Raw genomic sequence first — 16316 nt, forward strand, 5'->3', positions numbered from 1 at the left:
AACAAAATTAAATGATCAATTAAAGAATCTCAAAATAATTACATTGCTAAATATTAACTTCTGTGGTGCGAAGAGAGATTTGTACTTTATACATAAATATCAGTAAGAATCACCGGTCTAAATTCACATTAAACACCCACATTAGGTCTTCCAACAAATTAAAAGATTTCAACCTGTAATATGTAAGAACTCTTTTTGTTGCCTTATCTAATTTTTTTTTTTTTGGCTGTGCTGGGTCTTCATTGCTGCACGCCGGCTTTCTCTAGTTGCGGCGGGCAGGGTCTACTCTGTTGTGGTGCACGGGCTTTTCATTGCAGTGGCTTCTCGCTGCAGAGCACGGGCTCTAGGTGCACTGGCTTCAGCAGTTGTGGCTTGCGGGCTCTAGAGTGTGGGCTCAGTAGGTGTGGCACACAGCCTTAGTTGCTCTGCAGCATGTGGGATCTTCCAGGATCAGGGCTCGAACCTGTGTCTGTTGCATTGGCAGGCGGGTTCTTAACCACTGCGCCACGAGGGAAGCCCACCTTATCTAACTTCTTAGCAGTGTCCCACATAGCTGGACATAATGCCACCCCCTGGCTTTCTTTCCCAATTTGCCAGGCCTTTTGATCTGCTCCCACTGTTCCACAGAAGTTCCGATTGTTTTTTGGGGGTTGTTTTAGCTGCACTGTGTGGCTCGTGGGACCTTAGCTCCCCGACCAGGGATTGAACCTGGGCCCACAGCAGTGGAAGTGCCGGGTCCTAACCACTGGACCACCAGGGAATTCCCCAAGTTCTAATTGTTAAATCCAACTGTCTCTCAACATGTTTACTTGGTAAGTCACTGCAATCTCAAATTCTTCATGTCCAAGATGGAGGTCTTGATTTCCCTCCCTAACCTGGTTCCCTTTTATTCCTTCTCATGCTTAGAAAACTGCCTTCCCTCCACTCGGCAGCTCACACCCTCCTTCTCCTTCACGCCCTACATCCCATCAGGGCTTCCCCTTGGCTGTATCCCCAATCTTTGCACCTCATGTCCTCACACCGCCTTCAACCGCAGCGGGGGCCACCCTGACCACCACGAGTCACTGTCTCCTAACTGATCGCTCTGCTTCCCACCCAGAAACCAGAGTAACACCTCAAAGCCCTACATGAGATTACGTCTCTCCCTTGCGTAAACCTCCCAATGGCCTCCCACCTCACCTGAGAATGAAATCCCAGCATCTCACCTGGATGAGGCCCTGACCGCTCTTTCTGCACCCACAGAGGTCTTCAAGTTGCTGCAACTCATCAAACCCTCCTTCTTTACGTACGAGTCTATCATGATGTCCTGTATCCTGTTAGGTCTCTGAAGGCAGGACGCTTAAGATGTACACACAGCATCTAACACTGTCCTGGACCCGAAAAACGTCTGCTGGATGAACAAGTCGCTGCCTTAATGTTCTTTACCTTAATGTTCCACCTCTGTTAATTTTTCTGTCTCTATGTATTTAGAAGCGTCATTTTATTTGGTTTCCCTGGTTCAAAAAAAAAAAAAGACACATTTGAATGCATTCTCTCTTCAGGTAATTAACGCCAGACTCATTGCCTAAGCTCGTCACATGGGGCATTTAGCTGCTGCTTCAACCACTTTTTTGTTACTAGGTCTTATATTGCCATTCCTCATGCCTCTTCTTAATGTGTATACATAACAGAGCTGCAGTGCATATGGAGGGTGAGTTTATCACTATTTCTTTTCTTAGAACACTTACTGAAACTGTTTTCTATGAGCCAAGACAACACATGCATAAAACGTTTAGTTAAATAGGAATTCTGTCTTTAAAATGTTTAAAGATGGCTAAGTCTCCTCTCAAGATCAGCCTAGTGAATACAAACATGAAATTGAATTAAATCTTTCAGTTATTTCTTCATTTAATTTCTCTATATTTAGTATCTTTTTATTTAATTCCTCTGCACAGAGATGTGTGAAACGAATCTGTACTTACTTTTATTTAAAAAACAATTCTTTTTGAAAATTTTGTTATTAAAATAATAATTTGTTCTGGTTGAAACTTATCTACAAAAAATATTAGGCTACAAATCCTTAGAGAGCAGCATTAGACTAGAGGTTCTTTTGTGGTTCTGATTCTGCTACAATTTTGGACAAGTCTTAACTTCTGTGAGCAGTTTTCTGTAAAAAAAAAAAAAGGAAGGGAAAAAGAGGAAAGGGAAGGAGGGAAAAAGGAAAAGAAAGTGGGCTGAATGATCTCTGAAGTCCCTTTCCACTCAAAATTTTTTTGGTTCTGTTAAGAAAGAATTTGCCTTTAAACTACAGAAGTCTGCAAAGCAGAATGGTAATAATAACTGCCATTTCTTAGGGGCTTGCGTACGATGCACTACATGGAAAGCTTTACTTCTCATTTAACAGAGGCATGAGTTTATTATTCTCCCAATTTATAGGTAAGAAAACAAATTTAAGCTGAAGAACTCAGTCACACAAGCTTTGTTTGCTTTTTAACAGACATGATCTTCAATTTCCAAAAAAAGCTGAGTAGATGGGAAAGATCTATGAACTCAGAAAATGCAAATCAAAATGACACTTCTTTAAACAGAACTTTTGGCAAAGTCTGCTGTTTGCGAGGCCTGTGCTACATGCCACTGCCTGCAGGACAAAGTAAACATGTTTATCCCAACCTGTCAGAATCAAGATCTGTAATGTCTTCTCTTCCGAAGGCAGGATTTCAGAACCAGACTAAGGAATCACACGTGTATCCACTCTCTAAATTCAAGCGCAAACCTGAGGTACCTCAAAGAAAGAACAGATAAAGCCAACATAATAAAAGGATAATTCGAAAACTAATCTTTAGGCAGGCATAAATGACATCTGAATTAGGAGAATATTTCCTGCATGTTATCCTATATTTAATATTAACACCAGGAGAATCAACTAGAATTAAATATACTACAGAAACAATGTACCAAAATCACATTTTTAAAAGGGAAGTGCGAGTTCAACTCAATCATACCCTCAGGAAAATTAAAGTAAAAAGTTAATGAGTTTTACACCAAGAATTGTCCTTTTTATAAACTGTTTGCTAAATTTTGCTTGAGTCTTTTTATTATACATAGTCTGAACTTTTTCAATGGGTATCAAATACATTTCCTTTTTTTGACTGGTCAAGTGTCATCTTGGCGAAGCGAGCTTCGGAGCTAAGATGAAATCAATTCACAACAATAGATCCCTCCATTATGAGTTAACAGAAGGCCATGAGCAGTTTAAAAAACAAAAATATTTTTGAAGCACTTATACCTCAAACAGTTGGCCTCAGAAATGGCATTTGATACACTTGATCTTTGTATTTTAAACACCAATATCAAGTGACTGTAACGGAGAAACCACACAGCAAGACAGAATTCGAAATAACCTAATGAGAAATGATATCTTTCATCACTACACGTAATCTGCCTTAACTACACAGAAAGGGGAGATTTCGCCCCACTTCTCTCTGTTATCTTTCTATGGGAGCACATGCTCTCTGATGTTGAGAAACATACCTCCAACTAGTAAGATATTCTTTGATACCACATTAGATAGATACCCTAGGAAACTGTAACGTCTGTTTTCTTAAATTGCTCCGTGATGTAAAATACCACATAGAGAGCACTTAGCAGAGCGTCTTAGCATTTAGCGAGTGCTGAGTAAATCAGGTATCGCTGACATATCATCATCAGTCACGACACTGAAGAATTACTAAAACGGTGGCCTAAAAAAGTGAATCTACCTCCCCCCAAATTCCAATAACTGTTTGAAAGGCTGAATTATATCTGTGATAGTTTTAGGGATACACATTAAGGTACTATACTGAAATTCATGGCTGACAGTTTGAGAGGTCTGTATTATTTTAACTATACCCAAACCGAAGCTCAACCGATAGAAAAATTACATGAAAATCCTCAAAGTAGGAAAAATATTTTCTATAGTAATATAAGGTTCTATTTTTTCAATGGGAAAAGTAATGATAAAGAAAGAACCCATTTCTGTATAACAAATATAAACTTGCCCAGCTACCTGCCAGGTATAAAAAAAATAGCACAAGGAACAGAGATAAATATAAATAGACTGAGCCTAAAGAACAAGGTATTTCATAGAAAGTATTTTATCATCGGAACAGGATGGTTTCCCATGTTTAAGATCTATTTATTGTGTTATTTTTACAAGTAGCAAAGTCCCTCCATTTCCCCCAGTTTTATACATGAATATAAAAAGCCACTGACTTCCACGCTGCCCCCCCCCTCCCCCGCTGACTGGGTTAATAGGAGGTTGTGGACTATGTACGGCCTCCAGAAGCAGCAGTGGTTTCCTGTGTGACTTGGCCTTGAACTCTAGCATGCTAATCAGTCATCCTCTTGCTGATTCCTTTTCTGTCAAAGGAAACCAAGATGCATTAAAACAGCACATTCTAATTGGGATATTTGTTCAGCCAAGATCGCTTTTTCTGTCAGCAAGTATAATTTTCTAGAGGCCCTTGGCAAAAGATGTGGTTGAAAATTATCACGGAAAAAACCCATGCCTTCTGTAGTTCATTAAAGTAGTTTATCACTTTGGCTCCTGGGCACATTATCCTCAAGATATTTGAACATTTTCTTCTCTTCCTTCTTTATGTACAAATATTCCCACCCAGAAACACACACAGATACAAATACTCACCTTCCCCCCGGAGTACCCATAGGAGAGATCTGATCTGCTCTCAGCCCTATAACAGTATACAGTTCACCCTTGAACAACACGGGTTTGAACTTCACAGGCCACTTACATGTGGATTTGCTTCAGTAGCAAATACTACGGTACTGAGGACCCACCGCCGGTTGAATCCATGGATGCAGAACCGTGGATACGAAGGGTTCATTATAAATTATATGTGGACTTTCCCCTGGTTGTTTAAGGGTCAACTATACATACTTTCTTCAAGATTACAAGTATTATGAAAATTACTCAAACCATACACATAAAAAACATTTTCTGTCATTTTAATCAATAAATTAATCTTTCAGCTTACTTGACATATGTCATTATAAAATGACCTCAATTAGTAATTCTTGCCCATTAATTCCCAATCATCAAATAAAAGTCTACGTGGTATATAACTAAAGTGAAATATTAAAGAGTCAACTTGAAAGCAGAGCTGGCCAGCCTACTAAGTACACATAAACCTTACCAGTTTAAGAAAATCGATGAGTTTGTGAGCGTCCTCCCCGGTGGAGAGGTCCACAAAGTCCTTGGGCAGCCGGCAGCTCAGGTAGGGACTCGGCTGAACTGTGACCTCGCTGTTGGTACAACGGAAGGCCGGAGCATCCTTTACAAAGGAAAAGAAAAAGGAAAGTCGCTGAGAAAGTCCTTTTTTAAGTCTACTCTTCAAACTGAAAAAGATACTGGTGTAGCAATTCCCACTACATGTCCTCTTCTGTACTACGTAGGGAAGAAAATCAGATACTGAAGTAAAAGAAAGCACCAAGGTTTTAAAAATACTTCCACATGTTCACAAGAAAATACACATCTAAGGTATCTGAAGCCAGAGTCCCTGTGGGGGGCTAGGTGGTCCCTGAGTGCTGGCTGTGCAGCCACCATGGCCATGAAGGGCTGCGGGTCTCTCCAGGCCTGAGGCTGCCTCGAGTGGTCCCACACAGGCCAGCATGCTTTATAAACATTGTTGCTTTCCACAGGTGCACTGCTGGAAATACGCCTTAGAGAACAGAGTCAACAGTAAGGGCAAACGAGTGCTCCGAACCCCTAACGCTGCTGTGCTTTTCTCACGGCATTTTACAGACTTATTTGTAGATTCCTCTCAGCACCTATGTAAAACTGCAAATTCAAGGATCATATTTAACAAGTCTTCACATTCCTTATTGTACATGCTTTGAGTCTTGCATAGGATATTCACATGTTGCCTGGTGCTGAAAAGGATTTCAGAGTCAGAGGCCTTGTGTTTGGGCTTCATGGGTGGCAGAGACCTAGGTGAGGGATGGATCGTGTCCAGCATGTGGAGACAGGCCGGGAACTTGGACGGAACGGGACCATGGAGCCCTAGAAAGCAGGCCACACCTTATGACAGACAGACCAGCCATCTGACAAGTACTCATGAAACACCTGTCTGCTGGACCTTGTTCTAGGGGTGGGAGAAAAACTGGAAAACAAGATGGTAGACAGCCACCAAGCAAGCAAATAATAAATTAACAAGCTTGTTCCAGAGAGTAAAAAGTGTTATAAAAACAAAAGAGCAGGGCACTATGGTAAGAGGAGAACCACATAGACTCCTCTTTAGAGGGGGGCCAGGTGGGACCTTGCTCAGGAGGCGACGTCTGGACTGAGAACTGAGAAGTAGGAGGAAAGCAGCCTCGTGAGGTCTGGGAGTGAATACGGCTTTGGAGGCGGTGGAAACAACCAGTGCAAAGACCTGAAGGCCAGGCAGGGCTTTGTGGCTTCGAGGAACAAAAGGAAGGCAGATCTCTTTGCGGTGGAGGACAGACGGGAGGTGATGCTGGGGAAAGGCAGGGGCCAGTTCCTGTTGCCCTTCTGTCATCCCCAACCTCCAATATGAGGTTGTTTACATTAAGAAGAAAGAAAGGGAGGGAGGGAGGGAAGGAAGAATGAATGAATTTGGATCATACAGTGAATCTTGTGCAAACTGTTTCTATCCAATAACTCTGTCCCTCATATTTAAAAATAACCTTGTGTGGGCTTCCCTGGTGGCGCAGTGGTTGAGAATCTGCCTCCCGATGCAGCAGACACGGGTTCGTGCCCCGGTCCGTGAGGATCCCACATGCCGCGGAGCGGCTGGGCCCGTGAGCCATGGCCGCTGAACCTGCGCGTCCGGAGCCTGTGCTCCGCAACAGGAGAGGCCACAACAGTGAGAGGCTCGCGTACTGAAAAAAAAATAACCTTGTGCCAAATCTTCTTCCTTGACGCTCAGATTTAATGGCCCACAACTCTTAAGATGCCAGCAGGAATAAGATCCCTTCATTCACTAATTCGATCAACCTTAGCTATGCCTGGCACTGTGTGCAGCCCCACAGACACATGGAGAACAGAAACACCATCAATGGGCTCGGAAACCTACAGCCCGACGCAGGAGGCAGGCAAGTCTGCAGGCGAGGCCCACACAGCAGGGCAAGTGCCTTGATGTGGAAAACAGAGACCACAGTCAGATCTAGAAAAACAAGGCCCAGGACGGCCCGGGACAGAGTAAGGATGAAAAGGACTATTTCAGAGACAGACAGAAGGAAAGATGTTCCCATGGAGGGCAAGGCAGCAGCCGGAGAAGCAGGAAGAAAGCCGGGAGGCGAGCAGGCGTCATGGAAACCAGGGGAAAGGGTGTGACAGGAACAAGAGGTAACAGCTCAGACGCGGCCCAGTGTTAAGGAAGAGCAGGGCTGTGCACTGCTCGCTGGAATTCCTGACACATTGGTGGAGCCCTCACCACAGTTTCTTTGGAACCGGGGGAGGGGGGGCGAAGGGTGGGGAGCCGGGGGAGGCCCAGCGGCAAGCGGGCTGGGGAGCGGTGGCCACAGGACTAGCAAGTGGCCCAACAGCAGGAGAGGAACTCGCAGGACCCCACTGCCAAAATAATGTGTGCACGCGCATGTGTATATACACAAAAAATGCCCAGAAAACCTCAACAGAGGTGGTAAGAATAGCCATTTCTAGGTAGTAGGATTTCAAGTCTCGCCTCTTTCTAATTCTGTGTGTTTTTAAACAACCATGTGAAAATAAAACTATTTTGTAAAAGACAGAAAACACGAGAGAGTACGAAATGAAGAGCTCCGTGGACAGAACTGTAGACGCAGAGCACTCTCATTTACTTTAGAAAGCCTCGTGTGTATGTGTGCAGGCAGGTTACACACCAGAATATTAACAGTGGTTCTCGAGGAGGTGGGATTATGGGTGACTTTAGAATTTCCTTTAAAAATGAGCAGGCATTACGGGGCTGAGGGAAGTCTTGCTCTCTATGACAGGAGGCGTCAGAACATGGTTACTTGCTTACAGAGAAAGGAAGAGACTGGAAAAAGTAAAGAAGACAGATGGTAGCCCCAGGAACCTGGAGAGACGCAGGGGCAGAGACGAGACTCGGGAGGAAGGATGCAGGTAAGTCTGTAGGTTTGACGACAGTTAAACGGAGTGAGTTCTCACCGATGGATTCTCTTTTCCTAAGAGGGAAGACATGAAAGCAGCTGCTGAGGAGGACAGGAGTGATGGACGGAAGCTCAGAGGAGCATGGAGTGCGTGGAATGGCCACCGTGGACAGCAGGAGGGGACGTTGGGAGGGCGACAGAACCTGCGGTCAGAGCCCACAGGAAGTCGGGGGTGGTGACTGGGACAAGCCCCCTCCCCGTCCAATCTGCACATCTGGGCGACATCCCTCTAACCGTGCGTGGCAGCCCGGGGCTGGGACCAGAATAAACAGATGCGTGACCTGACCCACGGTCCGGATTCTCAGGTGGGCAGGACAGAAGAGCCAAGAGAAAGAAAAATAACCAGAAAAGAAACTATCAGATGATCATCTTCACTTTAGACAAAGTGAAGTGAAAAAATCAAAGCGCACACCCTTTCTCTAATACAACTATTTTGTGAAAGACAGAAAACATTCACGAGAGAGTACGAAACGAAGAACTCAGCAAAGTATCTGTGAGTAAATCTGTGTCAGCGCCTGGAGAACCAGCAAACAATTCCTCAGTGGACTGACAGGTTTCCTGGGGATCTTTCTTATCATCTTACCTGCTCCAGGACTTCTTCACTAAAATCACCCTTTAAGTTTCTTCCAGATAACAGTTCGTCCCAAGTAAACAGCAGCGCATCTGTGACTTCACCAAATGGATTAAAATCAATCAGCCACACCTTCCCCTGCAGTACAGAAAGAAAGATCAATAAGTATAAAATAAAGTCTGTAATCTGGCTTATAAGAAAGATCATCTTATTCTACCCAAAAGGTCATCTTAAAAATCATATCACTTCTTTCAAAAGACAGTTTCCTCCAGGCCCCATCTGAGAAGGGGCCGCCTGTCTAAGTGGTGCAGGCACAGCGCCAAAGGGGAGGCCGCCCGTAAAGGCAGAGGAGAGATCCTGAAAAAGAAAGCCCGACGAAGACATATACGTAGACTTCCGCCTCCAATCACACGAGAATTTTATGTCAAAAACCCAAGCAGGGAAAGGAAAATCTTACAAAATGGTTCCACCAAAGTAGCATGACTGGAATGCTCTCAAGGGTAACTTCAATGATCTTTCATGAAGAGGCCAGCAGTTCTCAGCACCATCCCTGAGCCCTGAGAGGTTTCTGCAAAGGCTTGTTTTTTTTTTCGGTTTTTTTTTTTTGCGGTACGGGGGCCTCTCACTGCTGTGGCCTCTCCCGTTGCAGAGCACAGGCTCTGGACGCGCAGCCTCAGCAGCCATGTCTCACGGGCCCAGCCGCTCCGCGGCATGTGGGATCTTCCTGGACCGGGGCACGAACCCGTGTCCCCTCCATCGGCAGGCGGACTCTCAACCACTGCGCCACCAGGGAAGCCCGAGGCTTGTTTTTTTTAAACACACGAAAGACATAAGAAAATGCTCAGCTGTCTTTCATTTCAATGTAATAACTGTTTTCTCTGCATGATAGAACTTGATGGCACATGAAAGGGAGATGAAGAAAAGAAATCAACCTTGAAAAGAAAAGCCATCTTCTCCTACTCTGAGAGTAGCAATGGCCAAAGTGATAGGTTCCAGCCTCAGGGCAAGGACACCTCTGACCCAAGTCAGACAGAGTCTGCACCTTTGCACCTTGGGATAAAGTGGCAGAGCACTGACGTAAAGGAGCTGGAGAATCTGTGAAATCCCGCCAGGAGATTAAAGTCAACACATTTGATCACGGAGACGTTATGTGACATTTTACTAGATAAATGTTTCATTGAAACTTTTATCTTTGCTCCTTTTGATTTTTCTCACTGAGACATTTATTTAATCATACCGTTTTGTTGTTGGTAGTTTTTTCTGTAAATATGTAGCAATCGTGTCTTGATCAGCCACGCATGTGTAAAATTGAAAAGGAACTGGACTGCTAAGCCAGCATTACTAACATCTAGTACTGTTTCTCATCTGTGTTAAAGGAAAAGTTTAAGAAAGATGAAACATCTTCCTAGAACTGGCTGCAAACTAGAAACCTCTAATAAGAGGCAAAGAACTACTACAGGAAGTTTCTACCATATACCATTGACTAAGTTTCCTGGTTTCTACAATCCCCAGGAGAAACCCTGCAATTCCTTCTTGCCACTTGACTTGTATCCTCACTTCAGTTTGGTGCCCACTCGTACCTTCTCTGACTACGTGAAATAATGTCAGCCATCAATCAACTCCTTGGTATGATTTCAGCTTTGCTTTTTCAGCGATTACTCAGATGTCTCTCATATACTGTATGTTATTTTAACAAAATGAGTACTTTCTAAAATTCAAACCATTTCGACTTGAGATTTTATAACCAGTAAAACTATCCTTATTAAAAAGAAAGAAAAAAAAACTTTCGCACCTGTTAGCATCAGAATATTTAGCTCTATAAACTAAAAATATGCCACATTGTAAAAAACAAATAAAATCACCACTGTTAGGACTGATAGCTGGCAGAATTTGTTCTGTAGTTCAGAAGCCATCCTCTAGTTTAAAGAAAAATAAGCCAGCTGTAACCAGGCATAAAACTATCAAGATAAGGATTTCAAACCTGTAATATGTTTTTCATGTCACACCTCAGGAACAAGACATCCTGAGAAATTCTGCTTTTAGGCAACCCATCAGACAAGAGTGGTCACACCGACCTTCCTAATATCAACCAACTGACCACCCCCCCATCCACCCAATTAAATCCCTATGCACCAAACACCGTGCCAGGCACGAGGGCATAAAGATCAGTAACACAAAGTCTACTCCTTGAAAGAGTTCAGTTCAGACCAGGACATGCACACATGTTGCACACACCAGTATATGGACTGTTCACCATAGCACAGTGCGTAAAAGACTAGAAACAAGCTAAGCATTCATCCATAGGGAAGTGACTCATCAAACTAGATAGTACATCCACATAATGAAATACTATGCCTTGTAAGAAAATGGAAAGCTCTGCAAAACACACTGTTTTTAAAAAGTATAAAAAGCAAGGTTCAAGCGTATATCATATGCTGACTCTTGTGTAAGAAAGATGGAAAAAAATAAGTATCTTGCTTGTTTTTGCATCAAGAAATACTGGAAGGATACATAAGAAACTAACACCATAGGAGTACAGAGGAGCAAGGTTAAGAATCAGACCTTCTATGTATATTTTCACACTAATGACATTAACAAGCTTAATCTAACAAATATCTAAAGAATACTTAGCACATTAGAAATTGTACTTTCTTCCTCAATCACTCGTAAGACAGAAATAAAAAGTAAAAAATGAGGCTGCAGATCCATTCTCAACAATATCAAAGATACAAGTTGATATTCATCCCCAAAAGCAATGAAATTAATAACAAGACAATAACCATACCAAAAAAAAATACATAGGGGGACCCGAATCATTTTTCAAGTACCTAAGGTAGTTATTCTAAATTCTAGTTGTGCATTATCGTCACTTCAGAAGCTTTTTTTTTCTTTAAAAATAAACTTTTATTTTAGAACAGTTTTAGATTTATAGAGTTACTGCAAATATAGTACAGAGAGTTTTAATGTACTCCACCCAGTTTTTAAATTTAGTTCTTGTTTGTTGTTGTTGAGTTTTAAGAGTTATTTGTGTAATTTTAGATAGAAGTTCTTTATCAGAAATGTGTACTGCACATATTTTCTCCTAGCTCCTGGTTTGTCTTTTACTTTTCTTAACTGTATTCTAATTTCCTTTTCCTGTTCTAGGATCTCATCAGTGATACCACATCACATTTAATGGTCATGTCTCCTTAGGCTTCTCTTGGTTTTCACAGTCGCTCAGACTCTTGTTTTCAATGACCTTGACAGTTTTGCAGATTATTGGTCAGACATTCTGCAGAATGTCCCACAACTGGGATTTGTAATCCATTTAAATTCTTTTCTCAGTTTCTGCATTCCATTCTGGGATTCCCCCAAACTCCTAAATGATTTTTTTAAATTGGTATACATTAAGATTTATTCTTTTTTTTAAACATCTTTATTGGAGTATAATTGCTTTACGATGGTGTGTTAGTTTCTGCTTTACAACAAAGTGAATCAGTTATACATATACATAGGTCCCCACATCTCTTCCCTCTTGCGTCTCCCTCCCTCCCACCCTCCCTATCCCACCCCTCTAGGTGGTCACAAAGCACTGAGCTGAGCTGATCTCCCTGTGCTATGCGACTGCTTCCCACTAGCTATCTATTTTACATTTGGTAGTGTATATATGTCCATGCCACTCTCTCGCTTTGTCACAGCTTACCATTCTCCCTCCCCATATCCTCAAGTCCATTCTCTAGTAGGTCTGTATCTTTATTCCCATCTTACCCCTAGGTTCTTCATGACCGTTTTTTCTTTTCTTAGGTTCCATATGTATGTGTTAGCATATGGTATTTGTTTTTCTCTTTCTGATTTACTTCACTCTGTATGACAGACTCTAGGTCCATCCACCTCACTACAAATAACTCAATTTCATTTCTTTTTATGGCTGAGTAATATTCCATTGTATATATGTGCCACATCTTCTTTATCTATTCATCCGATGATGGACACTTAGGTTGCTTCCAAGAAGCTTCTTAAAATACATATTCCAAGGCCTCATCCCAGACCTACTGGATGGGGGCGCTGTAGCTCTGACATACCAGGCAGGTAGAAGCTCTCAACACTGAGTCCACCTGCCCAGTTGCTGTCAGAACGTGGACACATCAGAGTGTCACCAAGCCTAGATACACTTTGGTTATACTTCAGATCAGAGACCAACATAAAAGAAGAGTTAGCTTTCTCACAAGAGTAGCCATAAAATTATATATTCAAGACAACAAACAGTGATACAAGTACCACTGAATGAATGCAAATGAGTTTTACATGGCTGACATCTCTTCTCAGAAACCGTCAGGATGTTTACACTGGCGTGTTTCCCAATTTAAAAGCACGCAAACTGCTTTCAGTTCTGTCAGATCACAGTCATAATTACTGACGTCCATGTCCAACTTCACTTAAGACATTTATATAGCTGTTTCACCAACTCACACATGTGCACGGACCTGCCAGCCCTACTGAACCACAGCAGACCTGGACATGTGCCAGGGAAATACTGAGACACCCCGGCAAACCCCAAATTTTCAAATGCCATTAAATATAAGTGCATTAGAACAGAAATGCTTCAGACTGAATATCTGAACAATGGGAACAAATACCACAACTCACAGGGTGGTATGGACTAAGGGAGACGCTGAATTAAATGAGAATAAAGCTCTTCTGAGCCACACATTCAGGGCAATGGGCTAGGTTCCCTCCCTCCCTCACTGATTCCATCCTGCTCGCTACCAGGCCAATCCTGGAACGCTTAAGTCTCGAAGATAAGCTCCTTGACGGTCGAGAGATCATCTGGTTGGAAGGTGCTTGTTAGAAGCCCAGCATCTAACACAGGACAGGCTCTCGATAAACAATGGTGTGTGACTGACTGGATGTGGCTGGGGTCCGGCTTTAGAACTGAGCCACGGGTACACACCAGCTCAGGTTCCTACCCGTTCTACTGTGCCAGCTCCCCGTCCTTTCTCTAAGATGTTTCCACTAAGCTGAAACTCTGCCAGGTGACATCTCTCCTTTGTACCACATCTCAGTTCATGCCTCCTCTTCCTAACTCTTAACAGATGCCATCACCCGTGAAGACAGACACGTGGGAGGAGCTTCAAGATGGCGGAAGGGTAAGACGCGGAGATCACCTTCCTCCCCACAAATACATCAGAAATACATCTACACGTGGAACAACTCCTACAGAACACGTACTGAACGCTGGCAGCAGACCTCAGACCTCCCAAAGGGCCAGAAACTCCCCATGTACCTGGGTAGGGCAAAAGAAAAAAGAAAAAACAGAGACAAAAGAATAGGGACGTGACCTGCACCAGTGGGAGGAAGCTGTGAAGGAGGAAAGGTTTCCACACACTAGGAAGCCCCTTCGCGGGCGGAGACTGCGGGTGGCAGAGGGGGAAGCTTCGGAGCCGCGGAGGAGAGCACAGCAACAGGGATGCGGAGGGCAAAGTGGGGATATTCCCGCACAGTGGGTCAGGGCCGACCAGCACTCAACAGCCCGAGAGGCTTGTCTGTTCCCCCGCCAGGCCGGGCGGGGGCTGGGAGCTGAGGCTCGGGCTTCGGTCGGATGGCAGGGAGAGGACTGGGGTTGGCGGCATGAACACAGCCTGCAGGGGCTTAGTGCACCACGGCTAGCCGGGAGGGAGTCCGGGAAAAAGTCTGGAGCTGCCGAAGAGGCAAGAGACCATTGTTTCGGGGTGTGCAAGGAGAGGGGATTAAGAGCACCGCTTAAAGGAGCTCCAGAGATGGGCGCGAGCCGTGGTTAACAGCGCGGACCCCAAAGACGTGCATGAGACGCTAAGGCTGCTGCTGCCACCACCAAGAAGCCTGTGTGCGAGCACAAATCACTATCCACACCTCCCCTCCCGGTAGCCTGTGCAGCCCGCTACTGCCAGGGTCCCGGGATCCAGGAACAACTTCCCGGGAGAACGCACGGCGCGCCTCAGGCTGGTGCAACGTCATGCCGGCCTCTGCCGCCACAGGCTCGCCCCGCATCCGCACCCCTCCCTCGCCCCGTCCTGAGTGAGCCAGAGCCCCCGAATCAGCTGCTCCTTTAACCCCGTCCTGTCTGAGAGAACAACAGATGCCCTCAGGCGACCTACACGGAGAGGCAGGTCCAAATCCAAAGCTGAGCCCCGGGAGCTGTGCGAACAAAGAAGAGAAAGGGAAATCTCTCCCAGTAGCCTCAGAAGCAGCGGATTACATCTCCACAGTCAACTTGATGTACCCTGCATCTGTGGAATACCTGAATAAACAACGAATCACCCCAAATTGAGGAGGTGGACTTTGGGAGCAACGATACATATATATTTTTTTCCCCTTTTCTCTTTTTGTGAGTGTGTATGTGTATGCTTCTGGGTGTGATTTTGTCTGTATAGCTTTGCTTTTGCCATTTGTCCTAGGGTTCTGTCTGTCCCTTTTTTTTTTTACTTTTTAAAATTTTTCTCTTAATAATTATTTTTTATTTTAATAACTTTTCTTTTCTTTTATCTTCTTCTTTCTTTTTTTCTGTTTTTGCTCCCTTTTATTCTGATCTGTGTGGAGGACAGGCTCTTGGTGCTCCAGCCAGGCGTCAGGGCTGTGCCACTGAGGTGGGAGAGTCAAGTTCAGCACACAGGTCCACAAGAGACCTCCCAGCTCCACATAATATTAAACGGCAAAAATCTCCCAGAGATCTCCATATGAACGCCAAGACCCAGCTGCACTCAACGACCAGGAAGCTACAGTGCTGGACACCCTATGCCAAACAACTAGCAAGACAGGAACACAACCCCATCCATTAGCACAGAGGCTGCCTAAAATCATAGTAAGGCCACAGACATCCCAAAACACACCACCAGACGTGGACCCACCCAACAGAAAGACAAGATCCAGCTTCATCCACGAGAACACAGGCACTAGTCCCCTCCACCAGGAAGCTTACACAACCCACTGAACCAACCTTAGCCACTGGGGACAGACACCAAAACAATGGGAACTATGAACCTGCAGCCTGTAAAAAGGAGACCCCAAACACAGTAGGTTAAGCAAAATGAGAACACAGAGAAACACACCACAGATGAAAGAGCAAGATAAAAACCCACCAGACCTAACAAATGAAGAGGAAATAGGCAGTCTTTCTGAAACAGAATTCAGAATAACGATAGTAAAGACGATCCAAAATCCTGGAAACAGAATGGAGAAAATACAAGAAATGTTTAACAAGGACCTAGAAGAACTAAAGAGCAAACAAACAGTGATGAACAACACAATAAATGAAATTAAAAATTCTCTAGAAGGGATCAATAGCAGAATAACTGAGGCAGAAGAACGGATAAGGGACCTGGAAGATAAAATAGTGGAAATAACTACTGCAGAGCAGAATAAAGAAAAAAGACCTACAATAACAAACCCAAAACAATTAAGAAAATGGGAATAGGAACACACATATCGGTAATTACCTTAAATTTAAATTGCTTAAATACTCCAACCAAAAGATATAGACCAGTTGAATGGATACAAAAACAAGACCCATATATATGCTGTCTACAAGAGACCCACTTTAGACCTAGGGACACATACAGACTAAAAGTGAGGGGATGGAAAAAAATAT

General features: G+C 43.8%; 1 protein-coding gene and 1 non-coding gene across 2 annotated transcripts in view; both read right to left on the bottom strand.

The window, feature by feature from the left end:
* Positions 1-687: 687 nt before the first annotated feature.
* Positions 688-760, bottom strand: TRNAG-UCC (transfer RNA glycine (anticodon UCC)). The gene has a single exon. It is a non-coding gene; the product is annotated as a tRNA-Gly (tRNA).
* Positions 761-4096: 3336 nt separating this feature from the next.
* CDC123 (cell division cycle 123) overlaps positions 4097-16316 on the bottom strand; it is a 51244-nt gene continuing 39024 nt past the window's right edge. The window contains exons 11-13 of the mRNA XM_024734185.1: positions 8726-8851; positions 5172-5309; positions 4097-4377 (exon numbers count right to left, since the gene is read on the bottom strand). Coding sequence (XP_024589953.1) covers positions 4351-4377; positions 5172-5309; positions 8726-8851 — 291 coding nt within the window. The 3' untranslated portion in view covers positions 4097-4350. The remainder of the gene's footprint in view (positions 4378-5171; positions 5310-8725; positions 8852-16316) is intronic.

The sequence above is a fragment of the Neophocaena asiaeorientalis genome, unplaced genomic scaffold (assembly GCF_003031525.2).
Source record: "Neophocaena asiaeorientalis asiaeorientalis breed wild unplaced genomic scaffold, Neophocaena_asiaeorientalis_V1.1 scaffold120, whole genome shotgun sequence".
Lineage (NCBI taxonomy): Eukaryota > Metazoa > Chordata > Mammalia > Artiodactyla > Phocoenidae > Neophocaena > Neophocaena asiaeorientalis.